The 27,584-nt window shown below is 42.5% G+C and overlaps 1 protein-coding gene across 1 annotated transcript in view; it reads left to right on the top strand.

The window, feature by feature from the left end:
- Window positions 1–27,584, top strand: part of CLVS2 (clavesin 2) — a 65,169-nt gene that overhangs the window by 12,411 nt on the left and 25,174 nt on the right. The window contains exon 2 of the mRNA XM_083176783.1: window positions 20,530–20,704. Within this exon, the coding sequence (XP_083032909.1) occupies window positions 20,530–20,704 (175 nt within the window). The remainder of the gene's footprint in view (window positions 1–20,529; window positions 20,705–27,584) is intronic.

Below are 27,584 nucleotides of genomic sequence, written 5' to 3'. Positions count from 1 at the left end.
GCATATGTTAGTACATATGCGCTGGCATCGCGGCGGACAGCCGGCAAAGGGCGGCGATGTACAGTATATTAATACATCCCGCCCTATATTTTAACCCCCCCTCGGTCAGGACTTATCATATATAAAAGAACCTGACATTTTAACAAAACTTTTTAATAAAAGTCATACCTGTAACTGAACATGTGGTAATGAAGCAAAAAACAGGTACAATAAATCAACATCAAATATATACAGTACTAGTGCATATTTTTTCAAGAACAGATTTAGCAGGTGTGATGACAGTCCCTTTGTCAACATGTTCGTGGGATACGGTCACTAGGTCGACAAGCATTAGGTCAACACCACATGGTCGACATGCATGAAGGTCAACATGACTGAATGTCAACATGGGTAAGGTCAACAGCGGCATTAGGTCGGCACAAGCATTAGGTCGACATGGGGGAGGTCGGCAGCCAAAAGGTCGACATGGGGTAATTCACTTTATTTTTTGAGCCGACATGTGCCGACAGTCAGTATTTCATGCCCTACTATCGACTAGGACTTGGTGGCAGAATAAAATAGTGTTCCCAAAGCATGGCGAGCTCAGCAAGCCATGCGAGGGGCCATGGTGCTGTGCATCAGTGTCTATGTTGACTGTGTCGACATTTGGGGGGGAAAAGTGAAAAACCCCATGTCGACCTTTTGACTGTCGACCTTCGCATGTTCCCCATGTTGGGTGCTAGAAGACATATTAATTGCTCCTTTGGGGTGTATTCAATGATTTTTGCTAGCTGTGGCAGCGAGCAGTGCTGACTGTGTCACAGCTTGCAGGGTCAGTATTCAACTGACCCCCTGCACAGGTCGTATTCCCATTGCTAGGTTTTTTAGTGACGGGGAAGCATTAGCCACAAGCCTCACTGTTTGGGGAATCTTCACCGTCCTGTGACAGCGAGGATTCCCCCAGAACGTAGAATAGGGTGAGCGGCCGGTGCAGGTGTTAAGCGGTCGCATTGAATAGGCCCTTTGTTATAACAAGCAATGTTGATGGTCTCACTGTGATAAAGAAGACCTAGTTCACATCAAGTCTCTTTTATCCACAATGGGGCAGATGTATTAAGCCTTAACAAGAGATAAATGCAAGGGTAATAAAGAGTGATAAACATCCAGCCAATCACCTTCTAACTGCTATGTTACAGCCTGTGTTTTAAAAAAGTCAGTAAGGAGCTGATTGGCTGGACGTTTATCTCTCCTTATCACCCTTGCATTTATCTCTTGTTAAGGCTTAATACATCTTCACCAATGCTTCCTTTGCTTTTTCTGTGAGTGCCATACTGTATACTCCACTTCTGTAGTAGAAAGGGCAACTGTGGGTTGCTTTATGCTCGCCCAGCTGCACCTGCCAATGCAAACAGATACCCTGTGTAGGAACGATGGTCATTTTCATCTGATGCCCAGTTGGTATCACTGAAAACTTTTAAGCTGGAATATTTAGATTTTGTAAATCCAAAATTGAGTGAACTGTACCTTTTGAGATATTTTAAGATTTTTTTTTAACTGCAATCCAATGTTGTCTTCCAGGATTAATGGCAAACTGTCTTGCCATTTGTGATAGTATGAGTCCCAATACTTGCATACATTATGCTACCAATGGCATTCTGATAAAGAATCTCTTTTATTTCCTCTATCTCTCCCTGGCTTCTTGGTTACATGGTCTTTACCATCTTTATAACTTTTGTCAATAGGACTGCTAACTGTATAGTAGCTCTGTATAGTAAATAGAGATGACACTTATACTTGATAGTCTTTCATAGAAGGAATGGCCATCAGCGTGGTGGCTATTGCTGGTTACCATCAATGACATTATGGTAAGTGGCCATCAATGGACAACACCTGGAAGGGATATGTCCTGGCACTTACTGTAGTATGTGTTAAGTGTGCGCTCCTCCTAAGTTTGTGAAGTGAAGAGAATAGAGAACAAAAACAATAGTTTACACTGCTGAAAATGAAGAGGTTATAAGTGGGATGTATAATTACCCTGGGTATGACTTAAGTAGGCTTTGTACAGACTTTTCTCTGCTGTCCTATGGTACTATGGGCAGTCCGGATGGTGTAATGGTTAGCATTACTGCCTCACAGCACTGAGGTCATGGGTTCGATTCCCACCATGGCCCTAACTGTGCAGAGTTTGTATATTCTCCCCGTACTTGCGTGGGTTTCCTCCGGGTACTCCTGTTTCCTCCCACAATCCAAAAATATACTGGTAGGTCAATTGGCTTCCAACAAAATTAACCCTAGACTGTCTGTGTGCCTGTATATGTGTGGTAGGGAATATAGATTGTAAGCTCCACTGGGGCAGGGACTGATGTGAATGTTCAACTATTCTCTGTAAAGTGCTGCGGAATCTGTGTGCGCTATATAAGAAACTGTTAATAAATAAATACTATATTTGCTTATACAACTGTGCTTCCTCAACACTTAGGATGCAGGGTCCCATATGCACAGGAGAAGGGTTAAAATAGGGAACAATATACATTAGTTTGTTTCTTCAAAATAAGATAGGTTTAGTAGTTTTGAGTGGTTATACTCAGTGACAATATATACACACAGATGGAATCTTGCAAATGTCCCAGGGCCAGATTCTCTAAGCTTCAAAAGTGATAAAATGGAGAGTGATAAACAGCCAGCCAATCAGCTCCTGTCTGACATTTTTCAAACACAGTCTGTGACATGGCAGGTAGGAGCTGATATGTCTGTGACATGGCTGGCTGTATATCACTCTCCATTTTATCACTTTTGAAGCTTAGAGAATCTGGCCCCCAGTGAGGGTAGTTTTGTGAATAACATACAGTATATACTGCTTTATGACTAATAGGGATACAAAGAGGTACATCTACAGTACTAGCCTGAGGAAGTGGTCAAGTGACAGTGGCGTTAATATTAATTTTGCCCCCCCCCCTCCCCACGCCGCAAATGTTGGCAACGCTGCCCCAGTGGGGTTAACACACACACACACCCCCCATGCGGCTGTTACCTCCGTCTGCATCTGTCTGCGGGTCCCGGCTCTCCCGGCTTCTGCTGCTAATGAAAAGCGAAACGCATAGATCTACGTATCTACAGCTGGGGAGACTGCCTGCTGTGAAAATGAGTTGGCCCTAGGCTTAGAAATGCATGCCCCTAGGTATTTGCATAGCTTGCCTATGTCTATGGCCGGCTCTGGTGATTTGGATGATGTGTTTGCTCAAAATGTTAGAACAAGATTTCCTTATATGGGCATTTCCTCAGTAATGAGGGCTGTTGTTACTGTTTATCAAGCACAGCATACTTGGGTATCCTGGCTTCTCTGTTACTAACCCTCCACTCTCAGCATCCCTGAAACACAGTTAGTAAAGATTACTTACTTATGCTCAGTCTTTTACTTCTGGGAACCACATCAATGCCTGTGATACAAAATTTGGGATTCATGGTTTACTTTATAATTAATAAGGAACTTAATTTGATTTATTGTTATCTGCATATTAACCATATTATTACTGACTATATATATAGATAGATATCACAGTTAATTTCCAATGCTGGGGTGCTGCTGTAGTTGTCCAAGGAGGACTTTGTGTACAAATCCAGAGACAGGGCACTCACCAATTACTTTGCAATAAGGTGTATTTTTTCCTCACATAAGTTGCATGGTACCAATGCTTTGCTCCTAATCTTGGACCTTAGTCATGGTGCAGTCCATCCTAAGAATTTCCAAGTAGTGACTACTTGGGGATTCTGCACCATGACTAAGGTCCAAGATTAGGAGCGAAGCATTGGTACAATGCAGCTTCTGTGAGGAACAAATACACCTTATTGCAAAGATAGTAGTTTTTTTGTATATTAGTTTTTTGTATATAAGTTTTTTTTTGTGTGTATATATATGTGTATTTGGGGTCAACAATAGTGCTGCCGTCCGGGCTGACCTTTGTACTATCCCTAACCCTATGCATGACATCAAGGGATCAGTGTCCCTGATGCATTCCAGTAATATATGCCATGTTAGCTACTAGTCCGGTTCAATACACCTTTATACACAACCAACTGCTAGTGCGCACATACTGGGTTTCTCCAATCAAGATACTTGTCAGTTTTCTTCTAATTTGCCATTGTTCATAACTATTGTATATTGCCAGCTCTCTCTGGAATAGCTGGAACGCAGTGGAACGCATATTGCGTTTCCTGGATGACGTACTTCCGGTCCGAGTGGACCAGATTACACTCGTTTTACATTTCTTTATGCCCCCACATATGATATATATGTTTGGTGATCCAGAGGTGTGCACTTACTTCAAACATCTCTGCACTTTGTAGTTAGTTAGCTCACTGTATCTCCGGACACCCGGAGATAGCTGGAACGCACGTCATGGAACGCATGACGCGCTTCCGGTTTCATACACTTCCTGGTTGGACGCACGCTCTACTAAGAGCAAGTTAGACAGGTTTGTTGCACTGTTATACTAATATGGTTGTTATTTAGGTTGTCCGGACACACATACATATTAAGCATATTAAGTGTCATTGTTTATACACTTGTTATTAACATGCATTGGCTGTGGGCTGTCTAATAGGGAGTGATGAGGTCACTTCCTGTGGACAGGTATAAAGGTTGGCCCTGTGAGGCAGTACAGGTGTATCCTCTCATGGGGATGGATGCCAGGTCGGTTGTCTGATGTATATCTAATTTGGCTGCATTATATCCTGATGATGGTCCAGTTTGGACCGAAACGTTACGTCGGTATGTCAGCATTTACCTATATGGAATAAAAATCGTTTGAAAAATTTTACCAAAGTGGTGAGTGCCCTTTTCCTCCAATGTATACTTTGATGTTCGGTCATCTGTAGGAGCACCTCCCATTCAAACCTGATACTTACTAGAGTGCTGACTTTACATAAAAATTGTGCATTGAATGGTCCTCAACCCTGGAGTGATTCATTTTGTGTCTTGCACCAAGTGCCTGTGTTTTCTCCGATGGAAAATTTGGATTGTGGACATTCCACCCACGCTGTCCTAGTGGATTGATGCCCCTGTTTGCTACTCTGTTGACCTTAAAACTTTTTTGGGATTCCTTCTGAATTTTTTGAGTTTTTCATAATTTTTTTTGAGATTTTTCACGTCTTGTTGGTATTTTTTCATTTTTTTCCAATTTTTCTATTTTTTCTATTTTTTTTACTTGTGTTTTTTTTCATGTCCTCTGGGTCCCCCTTGGTGCCAGTCAGAACCTGTGGTACCAATTGTGATTTGATTTTCCTGCATACTACTGTATTATGTCTCAGGTTCCAGCAACACATATACTTGATGAAGCCCTGTACCAACAGGTTGAAACTAATGTAGTTTCTCTGACAGATGATGATGCAGAAAAGGTCTTGTTTAATGCAGTAGAGTTTTCTAGATTGCCAGATGATACACCCTCTGACCTCTATTTTAGGCTACATAAATTGAAAAAACGAGAAGTGGAGCTTACTCTCCATGGGCAATTTCTGTCAGAATATTACAGAAATAAAAAGATACCGAGGGGTTTCAGGGTTGTCAACACTCCCACCATAGGGCGTAATAATTTCGCCTTTTGCGCCAAATGGTGTGGAGTGTTGAACAAGTGTGCCTTGGACCTCATGGTTCTTGTGATAGAGGAAGTAGGAATAGAGCTTAATAAAATCAGAGCTGAAATTGAAACGTTCAATGCTAATCATTTAGCAGTATTATTGGCTGATAAGAAAAACAAGTAGACTGATAAACTGAAAGAGCAGATCGGCACTTTTGAGAAGGAGCTAATAGCTTTCAAGAGGAGAAAACTGGTGACTGTGAATAACGACTATAGCACACACCAAGTGTATAGGTGGATTAAGGGCAATTCAGGCCCGAATAGAAATTTTAGACAATATAGACAAAGATCTAACTATTCCTCCACCTCACCATCAAACTCTGAATCAGAACGTTTTGAGGGTACCTCAAGACACCAAAACCCCCCCACTGGCTCAGTCGCTTTTTTACGCGAAACCAGATCCAGAAACCAAGGTCCAATAGGAGACGACCCCGATATCCCTCTAGAAGGGGCGGGTTCCACGAGAAAAAGGAGAGGCAAAAATCGGAAACCGTAAACGCGGTTATCAATTTATCCAAACATCCCTTGACTCCTAGTGAAATCAAAGTACTCTCCCTTGGCTTCTCATTTGTGCCGACCTGCGAGCATCAACCTTTCCGTACGGCCATAGACCATTATAAGTTTTGTTGCAAACTTAGAATCAGAGAGTTCTTTAACACTAAAGACAAGGCGACCGATATGCCACTATTTAAACAGCCCAGTATGTTTGATCCCCAGGGATTTAATCCCAGTGTCAAAACATTTTTACGACTCACTGACTGCTCTGGAGATTCATCTCCATCCAAGGCTAATTACCATAATTTACAAGTACCTGAGCGTGAAGCCCTGAAATCCCTGATGGCCAATGACTCCCTGGTCTTTCGTCAGGCCGATAAGGGGGAGCATTGGTCATCCAGGATTGGGTGGACTACGACCGAGAAATTGTACGCCAATTAAGCGATTCTTTGGTTTACCATACCCTCCCAGGGGACCCTGGTTTGAGAATTAAGAAAGAGGTTGATACTATTGTGGATTTAGCACATTCGGCAGGATGGATAGATGATAATGTACATGGTTTTCTCAAAGTTGATTTCCCTATTTGTCCTATTATTTATACCATGCCGAAAATTCACAAGAGCATGACGGATCCCCCTGGCCGCCCGATTATCTCGGCCCGGGGATCCGTCCTGCAGCCTCTTGCTCAGTATGTAGACCACCATCTACAGCCATATGTTTTATGTACCTCCAGTTACCTCAGGGACACCAGTGATTTGTTGGATAGCCTCAAGAACCTCCCCCCAATTCCATCGCACGCCATCCTAGCTACTTTGGATGTAGCTTCACTATATACGGTCATTCCTCATGCCGAGGGGTTAGAGGTAGTGAGGCAAACACTGAGTGATCCCAATCGGATAGGTCCACCCACTGAGTTCCTGGTTGAATTAACTTCATTAGTACTGTCCAAAAATTATTTTCTTTACAAAGACAAGTTCTTTTTACAAGCAACAGGCACGGCTATGGGGTCCAATTTGGCCCCAGCCTACACCAACTTATATATGTCCAAATATGAGAACCAATACATCTTCCCGGAATATTCGTCTAAAATATTCTATTATCGTCGCTATATCGACGATGTATTCTTAATCTGGCTGGGCACTGGCGGGGACTTTGAGGACATGGTTTTTTCTTTGAACAGCCTAGAGACACCCATCCGCTTCACGTTTTCATTTAGTTGTGTAGATATTAATTTTTTGGACGTCACGTTGTTCCGCGAAGCCCAAGGATTGGGTTCAAGACTGTACTGCAAGGACACAGATAGAAACTCATTATTACACGCCACAAGCTTCCACCCGCCCCATCTGAAAGAAAATCTCCCAATCTCCCAGTTTCTTAGGGTCTTGAGGAATAATACCTCCCCTATCACTACTGAAGAACAACTCAGTGAAATGCATTCAAGATTCCTAGACCGTGGCTACTCGGACAGTACTCTCAAACGGTGCCTTACTAAAGCAAAACAGAGGTTCTCGACAGGTACTAGTCCTCAGGTAACAGATGCACGCCCAAGGATGATATACACTAACACGTTCGATACAGAGGCTCACAGTAGAAAAAAGAAGATGACCAAACATTGGCCGATTATCTCTACTGATCGAATGTTTACCAACATTTGCCCTTCGCCACCGATGTGTGCGTATCGACGTGGGCGCAACTTGAAGGACTTGCTGATGCGGCCATTAACACAGCCCAATAAAACAACCGATACCTGGCTTCCATCTGCCAAATTAGGCTGTTATAAATGCAGCGACTGCATAACTTGCAGATCCCTCAATACCGGCTCCTCTTTTACTCACCCACATAGTGGGAAAAAGATCCGCATCAGACACCGGCTACATTGCCGTATGGACCACATAACTTACATTCTTATCTGCCCGTGTGGGCTTTACTATGTTGGCCTGACAAAGAGAAGCTTTCCCGAGAGAATGGCGAATCATCGCACCACAATCCGAGCAGCACTGGAATCTAAAACAACAGATAAGCCGGTGGCTAAACACTTCCTGATGATGGGCCACAGTGTGGCTAGCCTCCGCTGTATGATCATCGACTTCGTTCCCAAACCAATCAGGGGAGGCGATCGATATCTGATGCTCAAAAAAAGGGAGGCACGGTGGATCTTTGACCTAGATACTTTGTCCCCTCGGGGACTTAATGAGTATAATCCCTTCTCGATATTTTTGAGATAAGACTTGAGGTCTACAAGATGATGTCAATTCCCTTTTTCCTGTTTTTTGCGTTTTATGATTAATTTTTTCATTGTTTCCGTTCGGATTTTTTTCTTTTTTGAAGCTAGGGTGGTTGTCTCTGGGCTGTTCCTTCTGTTTTTTGCCTTTATTTATGTATATATTTCTCATGTTTTTTTGTACTTTTTCTTTGTATTTTATTGTGCATATATCTGTGTACTGAGATATACTTATAGAGCTATATAAATATTTAACCATGGAGCTATAGACAATAGCTCAATTTAAACTGCAGAGTATTCCCACGATTGAATGCCCATTGCTAATTGACATTCGATCCCATAATGTACATGGTGCTAATAACCAATGGTAAATATGGTTCCAGCAACATTTGATATATGTGCCTAGTCATATCTGTATAGAAAAAAAAAAATTCTTACAATATTTTTTCTAATACTCTGTCTATGTTAAGTTAGACACTATCTCTATGATCTGCTTATGGTATTTGGGTATACTACCAAGCTGTCAATCAGTTTGAATGACAGTATGGGAGTTAGATGTGTGTTGGTACAACACTTATGTAGTTTTTTTGTATATTAGTTTTTTGTATATAAGTTTTTTTTTGTGTGTATATATATATGTGTATTTGGGGTCAACAATAGTGCTGCCGTCCGGGCTGACCTTTGTACTATCCCTAACCCTATGCATGACATCAAGGGATCAGTGTCCCTGATGCATTCCAGTAATATATGCCATGTTAGCTACTAGTCCGGTTCAATACACCTTTATACACAACCAACTGCTAGTGCGCACATACTGGGTTTCTCCAATCAAGATACTTGTCAGTTTTCTTCTAATTTGCCATTGTTCATAACTATTGTATATTGCCAGCTCTCTCTGGAATAGCTGGAACGCAGTGGAACGCATATTGCGTTTCCTGGATGACGTACTTCCGGTCCGAGTGGACCAGATTACGCTCGTTTTACATTTCTTTATGCCCCCACATATGATATATATGTTTGGTGATCCAGAGGTGTGCACTTACTTCAAACATCTCTGCACTTTGTAGTTAGTTAGCTCACTGTATCTCCGGACACCCGGAGATAGCTGGAACGCACGTCATGGAACGCATGACGCGCTTCCGGTTTCATACACTTCCTGGTCGGACGCACGCTCTACTAAGAGCGAGTTAGACAGGTTTGTTGCACTGTTATACTAATATGGTTGTTATTTAGGTTGTCCGGACACACATACATATTAAGCATATTAAGGGGGAAATTTACTAAACGAAATTTGTAAAAAAATAGGTGTAATTGTATCCAGAAATACAGTTATTTTTGACATTTACTATGCCGAAAATACAGCAATTCGTATTCGTATTGATGTGCTATCAATACGAATACGAATTGCCATATTTTCAAGATAGTAAATGTCAAAAATAAGTGAATTTCTGGATACAAATACACCTATTTTTTACAAATTTCCTTTAGTAAATTTCCCCCTAAGTGTCATTGTTTATACACTTGTTATTAACATGCATTGGCTGTGGGCTGTCTAATAGGGAGTGATGAGGTCACTTCCTGTGGACAGGTATAAAGGTTGGCCCGGTGAGGCAGTACAGGTGTATCCTCTCATGGGGATGGATGCCAGGTCAGTTGTCTGATGTATATCTAATTTGGCTGCATTATATCCTGATGATGGTCCAGTTTGGACCGAAACGTTACGTCGGTATGTCAGCATTTACCTATATGGAATAAAAATTGTTTGAAAAATTTTACCAACGTTATACTAATATGGTTGTTATTTAGGTTGTCCGGACACACATACATATTAAGCATATTAAGGGGGAAATTTACTAAACGAAATTTGTAAAAAAATAGGTGTAATTGTATCCAGAAATACAGTTATTTTTGACATTTACTATGCCGAAAATACAGCAATTCGTATTCGTATTGATGTGCTATCAATACGAATACGAATTGCCATATTTTCAAGATAGTAAATGTCAAAAATAAGTGAATTTCTGGATACAAATACACCTATTTTTTACAAATTTCCTTTAGTAAATTTCCCCCTAAGTGTCATTGTTTATACACTTGTTATTAACATGCATTGGCTGTGGGCTGTCTAATAGGGAGTGATGAGGTCACTTCCTGTGGACAGGTATAAAGGTTGGCCCGGTGAGGCAGTACAGGTGTATCCTCTCATGGGGATGGATGCCAGGTCAGTTGTCTGATGTATATCTAATTTGGCTGCATTATATCCTGATGATGGTCCAGTTTGGACCGAAACGTTACGTCGGTATGTCAGCATTTACCTATATGGAATAAAAATTGTTTGAAAAATTTTACCAACGTGGTGAGTGCCCTTTTCCTCCAATGTATATATATATATATATATATATATATATATATATGCGTCCGTGGGGTCGGCACTCCCAGTATCCAAACACAAACTTCACCCTGGTGCCCTCCTAATGGGATTTGCGGCCCATGCATATATCGTGGAGTGTGGCGGAACTCTTTGGTTTTAAGATGAAATAAACACCTGACACAGGTCTGTTCTGTCCAACGTTTCAATCCGAAGATTTTTATCAAGAACCGTTCTTGATAGAAATCTTCGGATTGAAACGTTGGACAGAACAGACCTGTGTCAGGTGTTTATTTCATCTTCTTAAAACCAAAGAGTGCCGCCACACTCCACGATTATATGTATATATATAGTGCATAGTGTCCCAAGCTCTGCAACCTTTAAATTAGTATATAAAAATATCACCAAATGTGTGTGTACATATACAAATCATACAGTTAAAATGGTCAAATATTATATTTACACACTCCCAATACGTATGGTGGCTGCAAACAGTTCTCTGGGTTTTCTGTTTTCCTGATGGAAATGAATTGTTCATCAATGTTGGAACTTTGGGGGTTATTCCGGTTCATTCGCTCGGGTTTGTATTCCTTGCGAATGAACCAGATCCCGCCTTGAGAATGGTGGTACACCGACCACCATATGCAAGGCGCTTATGTTCGCAATGGCTTTGAAAGGATGTTTTACATAAACATACATTCTCATGCCACTGAGGCCCTCCAACATCTTTCGATGGTCGCTGACCATCGAAAGATGTGGAAGGTGCACGCATATGTAAGGTTGGTCTGAGTAACTTTACATATATGTGTACGCTCGGGAGAAAGTGGGCAGGCAGCTGACATCCCGTGATGTCAGCTGCCCGCCCCCCCCCCCCCCGCATGTCCGTCACGGACTCATTAGCATGAGAACGGCCAGCGTTCTTATGGGAATGCCCATGAAACGGTGGGTGTTCACATATTGTAATGGGCTGCCCTGCTTGTGAAGATTCCAACAGTGCTGAACTTTAAAACTGGGAAAAAAAAGGGAAGACTTGATTGTGTGATAATGTTTGTACTGCATACATTTTTATTATATATAACACACATAAAGAACATAAAATAGAGATAATGGACTTGTGCAATAAAAATGACAGTATATGCTGATCTGATACTCTGCAAAGCCGTTAAATTTTCCATAACTGCAAAAACATACTATCCATTAACAATAACGAAGACCAGGAGACATAAGTATCACAAATAAAAATGTGTTTATTAAAAAACAGCTACATGAATATTGAGTAATATTAATTACTTTGTGATCAGGTTCATACTGAGGGTACAGCAGTCCTGAGCCTGACAACTCTGATAAAGAGGGAAGGGCCCAGGCCACTCATTCAGCTTCCCTGTGTTCCCCTTTCTTCAGTGGCGGTGCAAACCTGTGCCGCCACAGGTATACGCCACTGCAGCACACAGGACCCACCACTGTTGGTCGCCACTGGGCTCCTTCTCCATTGCCTCCGGTAAACTTACTCACTGCTCCAGTCCAGCGGCTTGCAGTCTATGTGAGCACTGAGAAAGGAGAGGCGGGGTTTGCCGGGCGTGTCTGCCTTCTGATACCCACCACCTTGTGCTACTCAGCTCTCCTGCTCCCACACGCTATCAACATGGAAAGGGGAGGCAGGGTTTACAGGCAGTGTGCCCACCCCCTGTTCTTCTCTGGCACGCTGCACAAACAATGCCTTCCAAGTAATTTTCCACCACTGCACAGGAGCGTAACATCTGGTAAGAAGAGGCTGACTGGGAGAGTGCGGGGGCGGGGCCATTGGCTGCGTGTGTGTGGTATTATGTTAGCATGTGGCTGTATGTGTAAGTGGCAATGTTGGTACAATATATGTACAGCTGTGCTCAAAAGTTTACATATCCTAGCAGAATTTGTGATTTCTGGCCATTTGTCAGAGAATATGAATGATAACTCACAAACTTTTCTTTCACTCATGGTTATTGGTTGGGTGAAGCCATTTATTGTCAAACAACTTTGTTTACTTTTTTTTAAAATATAATGACAGCAGAAACTACCCAAATGACCCTGATCAAAAGTTTACATACCCCAGTTTTTAATACCGTGTATTGCTCCCTTTGACATCAATGACAGCTTGAAGTCTTTTGTGGTAGTTGTGGATGAGGCGCTTTATTTTCTCAGATGGTAAAGCTGCCCATTCTTCTTAGCAAAAAGCCTCCAGTTCCTGTAAATTCTTGGGCTGTCTTGCATGAACTGCACGTTTGAGATCTCCCCAGAGTAGTTCAATGATATTGAGGTAAGGAGACTGAGATGGCCACTCCAGAACCTTCACTTTATTCAGCTGTAGCCAATGACAGGTTGACTTGGCTTTGAGTTTTTGATCATAGTCAAGTTGGAACGTCCACGTACGTTCCATACGCAGCTTCCGGGCTGATGAGTGCAAATTTTCCTCCAGTTTTTTCTGATAACATGCTGCATTCATCTTGCCATCAATTTTGACCAAGTTTCCAGTGCCTTTGTAGTTCTCACATCCCCAAAACATCAGTGATCCACCTCCGTGTTTCACAGTAGGAATGGTTTACCTTTCATCATAGGCCTTGATGACTCCTCTCCAAATGTAACGTTTATGGTTGTGGCCAAAAGGTTAAATTTTGATCTCATCACTCCAAATGACTTTGGGCCTTATTCTAGTTCACTCTTAGAGGCAAATTCCTTCTTAGATGGACAAAACCATGTGCACTGCAGGTGGGGCAGATGTAACACGTGCAGAGAGATTTACCTTTGGGTGAGTTATTTTGTTTCTGCGCACGGAAAATACTGACTGCTTTATTTTTACACTGCAATATAGATCTCACTTTGAAGGAAAATCCCACCCAAATCTAATTCTCTCTGCACATGTTACATCTGCCCCACCTGCAGTGCACATGGTTTTGTCCAGCTAAGAACGAATTTGTCAGAAAGAGTGAACTAGAATAAGGCCCTTTGTTACAGAAGTTTTGAGGCTTGTCTCTCTGCTGTTTTGCTGTTTGGAGTATTGTAAGCAGGATGCTTTGTGGCATTTGCGTAGTAATGGCTTTCTTCTGGCAACTCGACCATGCAGCACATTTTTCTTCAAATGCCTCCTTATTGTGCATCTTGAAACAACCACACCACATTTTTTCAGAGAGTCCTGTATTTCAGCTGAAGTTGTCATTGGCTTTTTCTTTGCATCCTGAACAATTTTCCTGGCAGTTGTGACTGAAATCTTTGTTGGTCTACATAAACGTGATTTGGTTTCCACAGAATCCCTCATTTTCAACATCTTAATTAAAGTTTGAACATTATCAATTACTTGGATATCTTTTAATATCCCTTTTATGCCTTTTCCCACAGATCCTTTGACAATTCTTTTGCTTTCCCCATGACTCTGAATCCAGACACGTCAGTGCAGCACTGGATGAAAGATGCAAGGGTCTTTCAGGAGACCAGAAACTCACTGACCTTTTATGCACACACACTGTTTACAAGCAGACAGCAGATCACCTTGACAAACGAAACGTTGGTTTCCGTACTTTGCAATACAGCACATTTGAGAAGACCACTGAGTGCCATATTTTCTTATTTTCTTCATACATTTTGTATATATATATATATATATATATATATATATATATATATATATATATATACATATACCCACATACATACAGATGGGTCTGTTCCCATCCTTGCAGGGGATGGCGCTGGCGTCGCCAGCCGCCATCCCCCGCCAGCGCCATGGCGATCGTGAGAAGGGGGCGCGCGCGCACGAGAGGCGCGCGCGCCCCCTTCCGACGACGCTTCCAAACGTTTCCCCGGGTCCCCGCCGGCTTGCCGGCGGTAACCCGGGGTCCCCGCCGCCTGCCCGCATCCCCCCTAACCCCGTCCGTCTCCCTGAGGCGGAGACGGACAGGGTTTCCGCCACGCTAGCGACGGAGACTGAGACGCGCGTGCGTCTCAGTCTCCTCGCTGGCGAGGCTGCTGGCGGGTCGCCAGCGCGTACGTTCTGGCGACCCGCCAGCAAGGATGTGCATAGGCACATACTGTAGATGGTGCAAGGCTTTTTTTTCTGCTTGATCTTTTTTTTTTCTAGTGTGGGGGCGGTGGCTGTTTATTTGGTCAGTCCTAGGCCCCACAATTTCTAGTGGCAGCATTGTGTTTTACTGTGCTTGATGTTAAAGAGCCAGCTAAAATGGTAGCTGTAAACAAACAAAACCAGTGGCACACTAAAGATCAGCAAAGACTTGGAGATCTACAGTATGATGTGATTAATTAGCAAGCATCAAGTTATGCCACTGGTGATACATCTGCACCCTCTCCTTCTTCCAGTTAAAGTATTATTTATTTACAGTTTCTTATATAGCGCACACATATTCTGCAGCGCTTTTCAGAGAATATTTGAACATTCACATCAGTCCCTGCCCCAGTGGAGCTTACAATCTTCCCTACCACATGTATACACACACACACACTGACATTTAAGGGTTCATTTTGTTGGAAGCCAATTAACCTACCTGCATATTTTTGGATTATGGGTGGAAACCGGAGTACCCGGAGGAAACCCACGCAAGCACAGAGAGAAACAAACCCTGCACAGTTAGGTGGGAATCGAACCCATGACCTCAGCACTGTGATGCAGTAATGCTAAACATTACACTAATACCCCTTTCACATCGCACTTTTAAAATGGTATATTGCCGTTTTTTTCCCATTTTAAAACGTTTAAGGCTGCAATGTGATACCCCTTTCACATTGCACTTTTAAAACGGTATATTGCCGTTTTTTTCCCATTTTAAAACGTTTAAGGCTGCAATGTGAAAGTGCCAAAGTTGATTTACCGGTTAAAGATAACCGGTATTTCAACACGGTTAAAAAGCAGACTCCTACACGTTTTAAAGCCGTTTTTTATACAGTGTGAATGGCTCTATTTCAATGGCTTGAAACGTGTCCCTTGGGGGTTAAACGGGTTGAATTTTGAATGGTATTAAATGATTTTTAAAATGGTTTTCACCTGCAATGTGAAAGGTCTCAAGGCTCAGACCCGTTTTAAAGTCCCATTTAAGAATACCGTGTCATTACCCATTTCTGCAATGTGAAAGCAGTATAAATGTGCTGCCAAGAGTTAAAATTAAAAAAGCTTCACTAGAAGTTACTGTACAATACAATTAGCTATCACTATAAAATATATGTAATAAAGAGTGGAAACATTGTATATATAATTACTGCATTTTATAATGATCTACTGCAGACGAGGGCACCATTTACCACTTTCACAGATCAGATCATGTATTTTTACATTTATTTTTCATACACAGCAGTGGTTGCTCCTCTGGGGCTGCAGAGCAAATCCAAATGCGCAGAGTATATCCAGATAAAACATAACCCTAACTACGCTGCCTGTAAAGTAATGTATTTTTAATATTGCCTGGTGTTTGCAGGAGCATAAGCTCCCTGGGGATCATCACCATGTATCACAATTGCATTCAGGGGGAAAGAGCAAACAGCATCTCCCTCCTCTATCTGCCCAACAGTTAGGGACTGGGTTGTGTTTCATCCAACTCCCATCTGCTTATTTAGCTTTGCTTTGCAGCCCTGAGGTTGCAACTGCCACTGCTCATATACAGTGTATATATATAACTTTATTTTATCATTAGATAAAAGCCCGCCAAAAAGACACCATTTGGAATGTGCTTTCACTTTAAGCTGTGACAGTTTTAGCCCCCAAACTCAGCATCCCACCCCCAGTCCCTGTCTGCTCATACCTCCAATCTCTGTCTTCACTGCTCCTTCTCTCTATATACAGCAAGTTTGAAACAGATTAGTGTCCCTGAAAAATTGCTTTCAATTTCTGTTATCACACCTTTTAGCACACAAAGGAGTAATTTAGTATGTCGAATTTCCTCTAGTCATCACTGGCGGTACTTCACCTCATAGAGGTGAGGAGTAATTATCCTATTTATTTAGATACTTCAGAAAGTTATATAGTTGTGCTCTCAAGTTTACATACCAGAATTTGTGATTTTCTAGCCATTTGTCAGATAATATGAATGATAACTCACAAACTCTTCTTTCACTCATGGTTAGTGGTTGGGTGAAGCCATTTATTGTCAAACAACTGTGTTTACTCCATTTAAATCATAATGACAACAGAATCTACCCAAATGACCCTGATCAAAAGTTTACATACCCCAGTTCTTAACAGTGCATTGCCCCCTTTAACATCAAAGACAGCTTGAAGTCTTTTTTGGTACAGATGGTGCCGGCCTTCTCCTTGCTCGGCGCCTGCCAGAACGCCCCCTCTGGTGAGCGCCGGCGGACAGGGACTCCATTGAACTGTGATGTACATGCAGCGGGGACCCGGGGGAAGCTCTGTCGCCACAGGGTGCGCAGGCTTCTCATGCGTGCGCGCCCCCTGGCAGGAGCTGGTGGCTGGCGGGGGCTGGCGATAATTTTGCCAGCCCCTGCCTGAACAAGGGGTGCTCCATCTGCCTCATCCACAACTTGTGGATGAGGCTCTTTATTTTCTCAGATGCTAATGCTGCCCATTATTCTTGGCAAAAAGCCTCCCGTTCCTGTCAATTCTTGGGCTATCTAGCATGAACTGAACGTTTGAGATCTCCCCAGAGTGGCTCAATGATATTGAGGACAGGAGACTGAGATAGCCACTCCAGAACCTTCACTTTATTCTGCTGTAGCCAATGACAGGTCGACTTGGCCTTATGTTTTGGATCATTGTCATGTTGGAACGTCCAAGTACGTCCCATGCACAGCTTCCGGGCTGATGAGTGCAAATTTTCCTCCAGCATTTTCTGATAACATGCTGCATTCATTTTGCCATAAATTTTGACCAAGTTTCCAGTGCCTTTGTAGTTCACACATCCCCAAAAAATCAGTGATCCACCTCCGTGTTTCACAGTAGGAATGGTGTACCTTTCATCATAGGCCTTGGTGACTCCTCTCCAAATGTAACGTTTATACTGTAGTTGTGGCCAAAAAATAAAATTCACTCCAAATGACTTTGTTCCAGAAGTTTTGAGGCTTGTCTCTGTGCTGTTTGGTGTATTGTAAGCGGGATGCTTTGTGGCATTTGCATAGTAATGGCTTTCTTCTGGCGACTCGACCATGCATCCCATTTTTCTTCAAATGCATCCTTATTGTGCATCTTGAAACAACCACACCACTTTTTTTCAGAGAGTCCTGTATTTCAGCTGAAGTTATTTGTGGATTTTTCTTTGCATCCCGAACAATTTTCCTGGCAGTTGTGGCTTTGTTGGACTAACTGACTGTGATTTGGTTTTCACAGAATCCCTTATGTTCCACTTCTTAATTAGAGTTTGAACACTGCTGATTGGCATTCTCAATTGCTTGGATATCTTTTTACATCCCTTTCCTGTTTTATGCAGTTCAATTACTTTTTCCCACAGATCCATTAACAAATCTTTTGCTTTCACCCAAGACTCATAATCCAGACATGTCAGTGCTACACTGGATGAAAGATGCAAGGGTCTTTTAGGAGACCAGCAACTCACTGACCTTTTATGCACACACACACACACATACTGATTGCAAGCAAACAGGTCACAGGTGAGGATGGTTACCTTTAGTAGCCATTTAAACCCGTTTGTGTCAACTTGTGTGCATGTTATCAGGCCAAAATCTCCAGGGTATGTAACCTTTTGATCAGGGTCATTTGGGTAGTTTCTGTTGTCATTATGATTAAAAAAGAGCAAACACAGTTGTTTGGGTACTTGTTTCCTAGCACGGCTCCCATCGTATCGCATACCATAAGGCATACGATGGTATGCGATGCGATGTTACGCGATGGCAGCAGATGTTATACAATTTTAAATTGTATACCATCGCTTTGTATGCCATATACAATGGTATACGATTTTAAATTGTATAAGCACCCTAATGGGTGTTTTCAATGTTAAATGTGCGCCCTATAAGATAATTAATGGTACTTGTTTCCTATCTGGGCGCCCGCTAAGTTAATTGCGCACCATGCTATTCTCCGTAGAGAAATCTGATCGCATCGCATCGTACACATACACGATATTGAACGATGCGATGCGATCCGATTCGATTTCCCATAGGAAACAATGTTAAATGGATCAATTTACTCAAATCAGCATAGGGAAGAATGGTAAATGGGCCAGAAACCCCAAAAAAACCCACAGAGCAGTGGAATGTCCCCCCAAAAGTAGTTGACGCCACCCCGACATCAACGTGAACCCGAAGCGTGGCGAGCGCAGCGAGCCCGCGAGGGGCGGCGGTACGCGTCCTCCGACCTTTTCATGCCCTACTATCCACTAGGGCGTGGAGTGAGAATAGAATAGTGTGGCGAGCGCAGCGAGCCACCGAGCCCGAAGCGTGGCGAGCGCAGCGAGCCCCGCGAGGGGACGCGGATACCTTCACAGGTAAACGCGTCCCTTTGCGGGCTTCCCAGGTGTCCGCGTCGCCATGGACACCTGGGAAGCCCGCGAGGAGACGCGTATAACTGTGAAGATATCCGCGGCCCCTCGCGGGGCTCGCTGCGCTCGCCACGCTTCGGGCTCGGTGGCTCGCTGCGCTCGCCACACAATTCTATTCTCACTCCACGCCCTAGTGGATAGTAGGGCATGAAAAGGTCGGAGGACGCGTACCGCCGCCCCTCGCGGGCTCGCTGCGCTCGCCACGCTTCGGGTTCATGTTGATGGCGGGGTGGCGTCAACTACTTTTGGGGGGACATTTCAATGTTCAGGGGTGTTTTTGGCCCATTTACTATTGTTCCTATGATAATTTGGCTAAATTGAGCCATTTCACATTGTTTCCTATGGGAAATCGAATCGGATCGCATCGCATCGCATCGTTCAATATCGTGTATGTGTACGATGCGATGCGATCCCATTTCATTACGGTGCCGTACGTAGAAAACCTGGGCGCCCAGATAGGAAACAAGTACCTAATTAATTGTATAAGCACCGTAATGGGTGCTTACAATGTTAAAAGCACCCCCACTATCAACGCCAACCCGAAGCGTGGCGAGAGCGGCGGTACACGTCCTCCGACCTTTTCATACCCTCACTGTCCACATCGGCGTGAAGTTGATTCTAGATAGTGTGGCGAGCGCAGCGAGCCACCGAGCCCGAAGCGTGGCGAGGGGGTCTCGCTGCGCTCATCACGCTTCGGGCTCGGTGGCTTGCTGCGCTCGCCACACTATATATAATCAACTCCACGCCGACTTGGATAGCGGGGTTATGAAAAGTTCGAAGGACGCGTACCGCCACCCCTCGCGGGCTCGCTGCGCTCGCCACACTTCGGGTTGGCGTTGATAGTGGTGGTGGTGTGAGGGTGCAATAAACATTGTAAGCACCCATTAGGGTGCTTATACAATTGAAAATCGTATAGGGGCTTATACTATTTAAAATCGCATTGCATGCGGGCATATGGCATGCGATGCAATGCAATGTAATGCCATACAACTTAATATTGTGAGCACCTTGCTAGGAAACAAGTGCCGTTGATTGACAATAAATGGCTTCACCCAACCACTAACCATGAGTGAAAGAAAAGTTTGTGAGTTATCATTCATATTCTCTGATAAATGGCCAGAAAATCACAAATTCTGCTAGGGTATGTAAACTTATGAGCACAACTGTGTATATATATATATATATATATATATATATATATATATATATATATATGTATGTATATATATGTAGTAAATAAAAGTGTTAAAATATGTAAAATTTGCCTTTGTGTTTCTACAAATTGATTTGAAAGAATAAGGATTTTGGCCACCATGGTTGTAATGTGCATTTCATCTCTCTTAGATACACACTTGTGGATATTCTGCGTGCAATACTGCTATCACTGGAAGCTATGATAGAAGACCCAGAACTTCAAGTCAATGGATTTGTTTTGATAATAGACTGGAGCAACTTCACCTTCAAACAGGCCTCGAAGTTGACCCCAAGCATGCTGAGACTAGCAATTGAAGGTCTACAGGTAACTATTATTATATTATGAAAGTCATATGGAAACACTATAACTTCACTAAACAATTTACAGTACAAGCTATTACAACATTAGATGTAATAGTATCTACAAAATAGCATATTTATTATTGGTGCACAAGGGCCCCTGAGTCCCAGGGGGACCACACTGCACACTCTGCACCCATTACAGGTTGAGTATCCCTTATCCAAAATGCTCGGGACCAGGAGAATTTTGGATAACGGATTATTCCGTATTTCGGAATATTTTAATATTTCAATGATGTATTTTGAAGTATCTTGCATTTATGCTGTATAAACACATAATATACACACAAATATATTTTATTACCACATAAAATACACACAAATATATTTTAATTGTTCAAAAAATAAGGTTTCAAAATGTGAAACAAAATTTGTGTACTATCTCAGCACTGAATTTGAATGCCAAGCAATCATTGTCTTGCACATATATAGTGCCAGTTACATATCATGTCCCCAGTGATGCTGTTACAAATGTCCCCAGTGAGTTTTTAGCAAAAAAAATAATTTTTTTCACTTTCTGGAAAGTCCGTATTTCGGAATAATTTGGATAACGGATATTTGGTAGAGTGTGAGCCCTCTGTGCTGCGCACTAGTGTGGCACTGTGGCGGCAGCCAGAACAGAGGAGGGGGTCCAAACAGAGGAGGCTGCATACGAGCCTCCTTCTCTCAGAAGCACCTCTGCATCTACAGTATGTCACATGTACCAAGTGCGGACAAATTATTATTATGACCAACTATCAAGCGACTGTGGATGCGCACTGATCGTATTGCACACGTGCAAGGCCGAACAGCGATAAAAATCAGTGATTTACAGTACAGGACATCCTTAAAAACAGAAGTAGAAATTTCATTATCTCTGGATACTGTACATAGAATTGCTCATCAGGATATTGCTTTGATTACTCAATGAATATTGTATTTACATTAGGCCTGATTCAAAGGGGGGTGCGAATTACGTTGAGACTATGGGGGTGATTTTGGTTCACTCGCAAAGCACATTTGGTTTGCTAATGGACTAAACCATGTGCACTGCAGGTGGTAGGGGCTGATGTAACATGTCCAGAAAGAGTAAGAATTGGGTGGGGTTTCTTCTTCAAACTAATATCGATATTGCAGTGTAAAAATAAAGCAGCCAGTATTTACCCTGCACAGAAACAAAATAACTCACCCAAATCTAACTCTCTCTGCACATGTTATATATGCCCCACCTGCAGTGCACATGTTTTTTTTTCCATTAGCAAACCAAATGTGCTTTTGCAAGTGAACTAGAATCAGGTTGTATGTCTTTGATGCAGTAGTTCTAATGACAATATGCTAATGCCACAACTGCAGTTGGTCTAATTCACAACTTGCAGACAAAGACACACCTCTGGTTACTAGTCGAGGCACCATCAAACTTCTGAGCATAATTATGGTTGCTCAGGTTTTCTGCCACAACTAAATGCCAGGGCCAGTGAAACTGCATACAAGTAAGCAGTTGTTAGCTGTGACACACCAATCACCATCACAATTGCTGTGACATGTCTATGTTTGACTAGCCACACCCCTGTTACCTCTTCCAAATGCATGTTACTACTCTCTCTAGCTATACTCCTACTTCTCTATCTTCTATCATGACTCTGCCTCCCCAGCACTTCCCCTAACAGTCCCTCAAAGTTCTGTTCTTGGTCTTCTATTTTCTCCTGCCATATATCCTCTTTATGTGAACTCATTCACCTTCCAATATCACATATGCAGAAGATCTTCAAGACTACCGGTCTCCTATTCCTGCCTCCAAAATGTAGCCTTTTGTGCTCCCTACAGATTGAGCCCCTCTCATTATTGCCGGGCGCCGCCAGAACATCACGTCTGGCGAGTGCCGGCAGAGAGGGACTCCATTAAACTGGGACACGTGTACATCTCATGCGCACCGCTTCGAGGAGATGGGCAGGGTTGGGGGGGGGGGGGAGTTGGGGCGATGATGGGGACCGGCGATAGTTTTGCCAGCTCCTGCAATGATGGAGTCGGCTCCATCTGTATCTGCAGATTTATCAACCACTCCCCATCAGACTCTCCAGCTCTCTACCATACTTTAAAAATGCTCTCAAGACCCACTTTTTCATCAAACCCAGGCAAATTCTCATTCTGGCCTTCTGTTACATTCACAGTGTCCTGTCCACTAATGCAACAATCTTTATATGACGTGTACTTTTCCTACATTGTATTGTACTGTAGGACAAATCATTGTTTTCTTGCTTTACTCATTTGTTTATGTATTCTGTTAGGCGCTGCCAAACCTTTGTGGCGCCATAAAAATAATCATATAAATCACTTTGGATCCAAATCGTCACTGCGCCCCGCCATCTCTCATTCACCGTGACACATATGCAGTGTGACTCAGATGCACGCACAGTACAAAAAACATTGGCAAACTGTGAAAATATTGACACATTAGCATTGTGTCCATGACATGAATATTTAATAATTGGGCTCTTCCCGCTTACCCTCTTTTTAATTTTTTTTTTAAATGCCCATTATAGAATAATCCAATGAGATAATAAAGCCTACCTACTTTCTTAATTGTATTAGGCAAATATCATTAATAATAAAAAAATAAGTATAGTCAAAAGCAGAGTTTCCCACATTTGTTTGACACATAATTTATTTGGTGTACAACATAAATACCAAGAAACTATAAATGAACAAAAATGAAAGCTGCATATAAAAGAACATATTAGCTATTCATTTACCCTTCAGTTCCCCTATATTTTTCATACAGTATCATAAATTGAATGTGTGTATTGGCTATTAATGTATTCTTCAATGTCCCTATATTTTTTATACAGTATCATAAAAATTGAATGTGTTTTAAGACCTTTTCTGTTTGACTGCTTTATTCTTGCAGCTTGTCATTGTCCATACAGTACATGTAGGAAATCATTGCTCTGGATGTTTATATAGTGTTTAAACTCCCGTACATTGTCAAGAAAGCACTGAGCGTGTTAGTACGTACACTGAACTACACGAAGATCAATAGAGGGTCATATGCAGGTGGCTGGGCTTTAATTACAAGAAGCCACAGAAAGCCAATTGCTGTACATAAAAGTTTGTCTAATAGAGTATGATCGAGTCACATTGGTCTTGCCTGCCTTATTATGCTAAATAAAGTAGGTGAGTATTCAATTTGTAGAAAGGAACCATTTAATAATAGTACAATGCATTACTACAGTAGCATGCTATAGAAAGCAAGGTACTTGTTTCCTAGCACGGCCACGATCGCGGGCATCGGGTGTCATTTTTAGTGGTATACGACGCGACCGACGCAATGCCCCCGATTTTCCCATTGAAATGCAGTGTAAAAAGTCAATATCGCGTCGGTCGCGTCGTATGCGGCTAAAAAAGGCTTAAATGGTCCAGACGCGATGCCCCCGATTTCTCCATAGGGAACAATGTTAAATGCCTCAATTTACTCGCGATGCCCCCGATTTCCCATAGGAATCAATGTTAAATGGCTCAATTGACCCAAATCATCATAGGGAACAATGGTAAATGGGCCAGAAAACCCCAAAAACACCCCTGAACAGTGAAATGTCCCCCCAAAAGTAGTTGACGCCACCCCACGATCAACGCGAACCCGAAGCGTGGCGAGCGCAGAGAGCCCGCGAGGGGCGGCGGTACGCGTCCTCCGACCTTTTCATACCCCCACTATCCATGTCGGCGTGGAGTTGAGAATAGAATAGTGTGGCGAGCGCAGCGAGCCACCGTGCCCGAAGCGTGGCGAGCGCACGCGGATACCTTCACAGGTAAACGCGTCCCTTCACGGGCTTCACAGGTATCCGTGTCCCCTCGCGGGGCTCGCTGCGCTCGCCACGCTTCGCTCGCCACGCTTCGGGCTCGGTGGCTCGCTACGCTCGCCACACTTTTCTATTCTCAACTCCATGCCGACGTGGATAGTGGGGGTATGAAAAGGTCGGAGGACCCGTACCGCCGCCCCTCACGGGCTCGCTGCGCTCGCCACGCTTCGGGTTCGCGTTGATCGTGGGGTGGCGTAAACTACTTTTGGGGGGACATTTCACTGTTCAGCAGTGTTTTTTGGATTTCTGGCCCATTCACCAGTGTTCCCTATGATTAATTGGGTCAATTGAGCCATTTAACATTGATTCCTATGGAAAATCGGGGGCATCGCGGGTAAATTGATGCATTTAACATTGTTCCCTATGGGGAAATCGCGGGCATCGCGTCGGTACCATCACACCCGATTTTTTAGTGCATGCGATGGCCGCGATGCCCCCGAATTTTCCTCACGATGCCCACGATCATGATCGTTGTGGCCGTGCTAGGAAACAAGTACCGAAAGCAATGATTGTTTAAAAGACATGTTTAGTATTTAAGTTAATCTACCTCACAAAATACACAATTTAGGACCTGATTAAGAGATGTACACAAATCCAAGTCCTGCAAGACGGCACGTCAACCAGTGCCCCTAAGCTGCACCTTTAAGTGGTCATTTGGGTGGCCCTAATTCTATTTCCATAAAATGGGGGCCTTATATTCTGGTGTGACAATGCCACTGTCTGAGACTTACAAGCAGATGTGTTGGCATCACAAGTGGGCATTAAGTGGCCATTCTGAGTAATTTTATGCTGGCCATACACTTATACGATTTGGGCCCTTTTCCATTCAAGCCAATGAAAGTGTCCAAATAATATGTGCCTATCCTCCGATTCCAATCTGATGTGCTGTCCCCTGCACTTTGGATCTGGAGATCTCCAATGACCACAAGTGCTGCACATAATATTTATCGCATTGTTGATAAGGGTTACATGCTCATTGCTAGGGGTTACACACTCATTGCCAGAAATGTCTTCCTTATTGCCAGAGGTTTCATGCTCATTGCCAGGGGTTTCATGCTCATTGCCAAGGGTTTCATGCTCATTGCAAGGGGTTTCTTGCTCGCATGCCTGCAAGTGTTCCTGGAATCCATTGCACTTCCCTGACAGATGCTAGATGTACAGTTGGACCTCTAGCATTTGTCTCCTATAAGACGTTGGCCAGAAGATTCCATGCGGATGGCCAGACCACATCAAAATAAAGTTTACATTTCAGTGTTTTCATACAAGTGTTAGGATACAGCAGTTGTTCTTAAACTTTAATAATGTCATATTATAAACTTTGACTTTAGACAAAGCTTTAGACTTTAGACTTTTTCAGTTTAGGCACCATTATTGTTGTACAGTATATTGTGAGCTAAAAGCAATGTATTTATACTCCTAGATGATCCATAAATGTTCATTTGATCTCACTCCAGGGTTAAAGTGCTTTGCATCATATATTATTTAACACAATTACTGTATTATAACTATCTCATTTATTGTAGCAATTTCAGAGCATATTTTCAAGTGTAATTAAACTTTCTTGTCCTTGAGGAAGTCCTCTTAATAATTTGTAGCAATACGTTTCTTCTGTGCCAAACAAATCAATTCATGGCATACCTCCCAACCGTATCGTTTTCGTGGTACAGCCAGGAAGTGGGGTTAATTTGGGAAGCCACTTTCACTTGCTTCTGTCAATAGATGCAGTGTGCAGCATGTATACCCTTTCACACAACCTTTTCGGGCATGCAAATCCAAATGACTAGGTTTTGGGAGGTACAGTATGTCATGGAGGACCCTATCTTTCAGTTTTCAGCAAGTTACTTTCCATGGGAAAATGGCCCAATTATATTTATTGTCCAGGATATTTTTAAAATAAAAATATTTATGGATAATACACAAACTTGTGGTGTTTATCTAGTCAACAACATATGAACCATCTATACATGATTGATTATGTAATTTCATGATTATGTTGGCACTGCAATAATGGAAAATAAATGTATTGGTGTTGTCGCAGACTGGGTACATCGGCAGTTTTGTAAGTGAAACAAAAGTTTGTCAGTAATCAAATGATAATATTTTTGTAAATGTTTATCGGGAAAGAAAAATCAAATTTTTGGCCTTTTTAGTTACATATTATAAGAGCATTTATTTTCTTGAAATACAGCATCTTCAGAAAAAAAAAGTAGAATTTGTGTACGTTTGTCATAAAATTATTAGCGATATTAATGTTAATGTTAATTTATACAGTAGGTTCAGCACAGGAAGAAAAACCTTAAGCAGCATATTCTTGAAACGTAGCACATTTACTGTATGTAGTAATTCAGCAAATCTATATCATTACAAAAATGGAGTTTATTTAGTTATTAGTTACCAGACCATCAAAATGACAGACCAAAATAACAGCAATGGCAGGCTGGCGGCTCTGCATGCTTGAATAGTGCAACACTTGGCTTGTTCCGTCAAATGCCATCTAGCGGCTGTCGGTGCACAAAACACTTGAATCCCCCCCATAGGGGTGAGGAGCAGCATCAGATTTTTATAATATAGGATTTATTGAATTGTTTTGGCATTCTACCTATGTAGTCAAAATGAGTAGAAAACTTAGCACATATTACACCGTGTGTGATGCTATGATGCTTGTGATGCTGATGCGTGCCCCCGAGGGATAGGCATTGCAAGAAAAAATAGTCCGTGCAGGCAGCTCAATTTTGACTATATTGTGTACTATATAGTTTTCTATCAAATTCTTACAAAGCCAACATTTTACATAGTCAAAATTGAGCAATGTTCATAGTCAATATCAGTGATTTCTGGGCTCTTTGGAGTTCAACTGAAATCACATAGTAAAAAATGTACATAGCCAAAATCTCATTGTGTATTAAGTGCAGCCCAACACAAAAGAAATGGGGCAGATGTATTAAGCCTGGAGAAGAGATACACTGGAGATAAAGTGGATAGAAAGTACAAGGAGATAAAGCATCAGCCAAT

Source organism: Crinia signifera, chromosome 3 (genome assembly GCF_055691185.1).
Source record: "Crinia signifera chromosome 3, ASM5569118v1, whole genome shotgun sequence".
Lineage (NCBI taxonomy): Eukaryota > Metazoa > Chordata > Amphibia > Anura > Myobatrachidae > Crinia > Crinia signifera.
The sequence above is the reverse complement of the archived record's forward strand: the minus strand, read 5'-3'. Positions and strand labels throughout refer to the sequence as shown.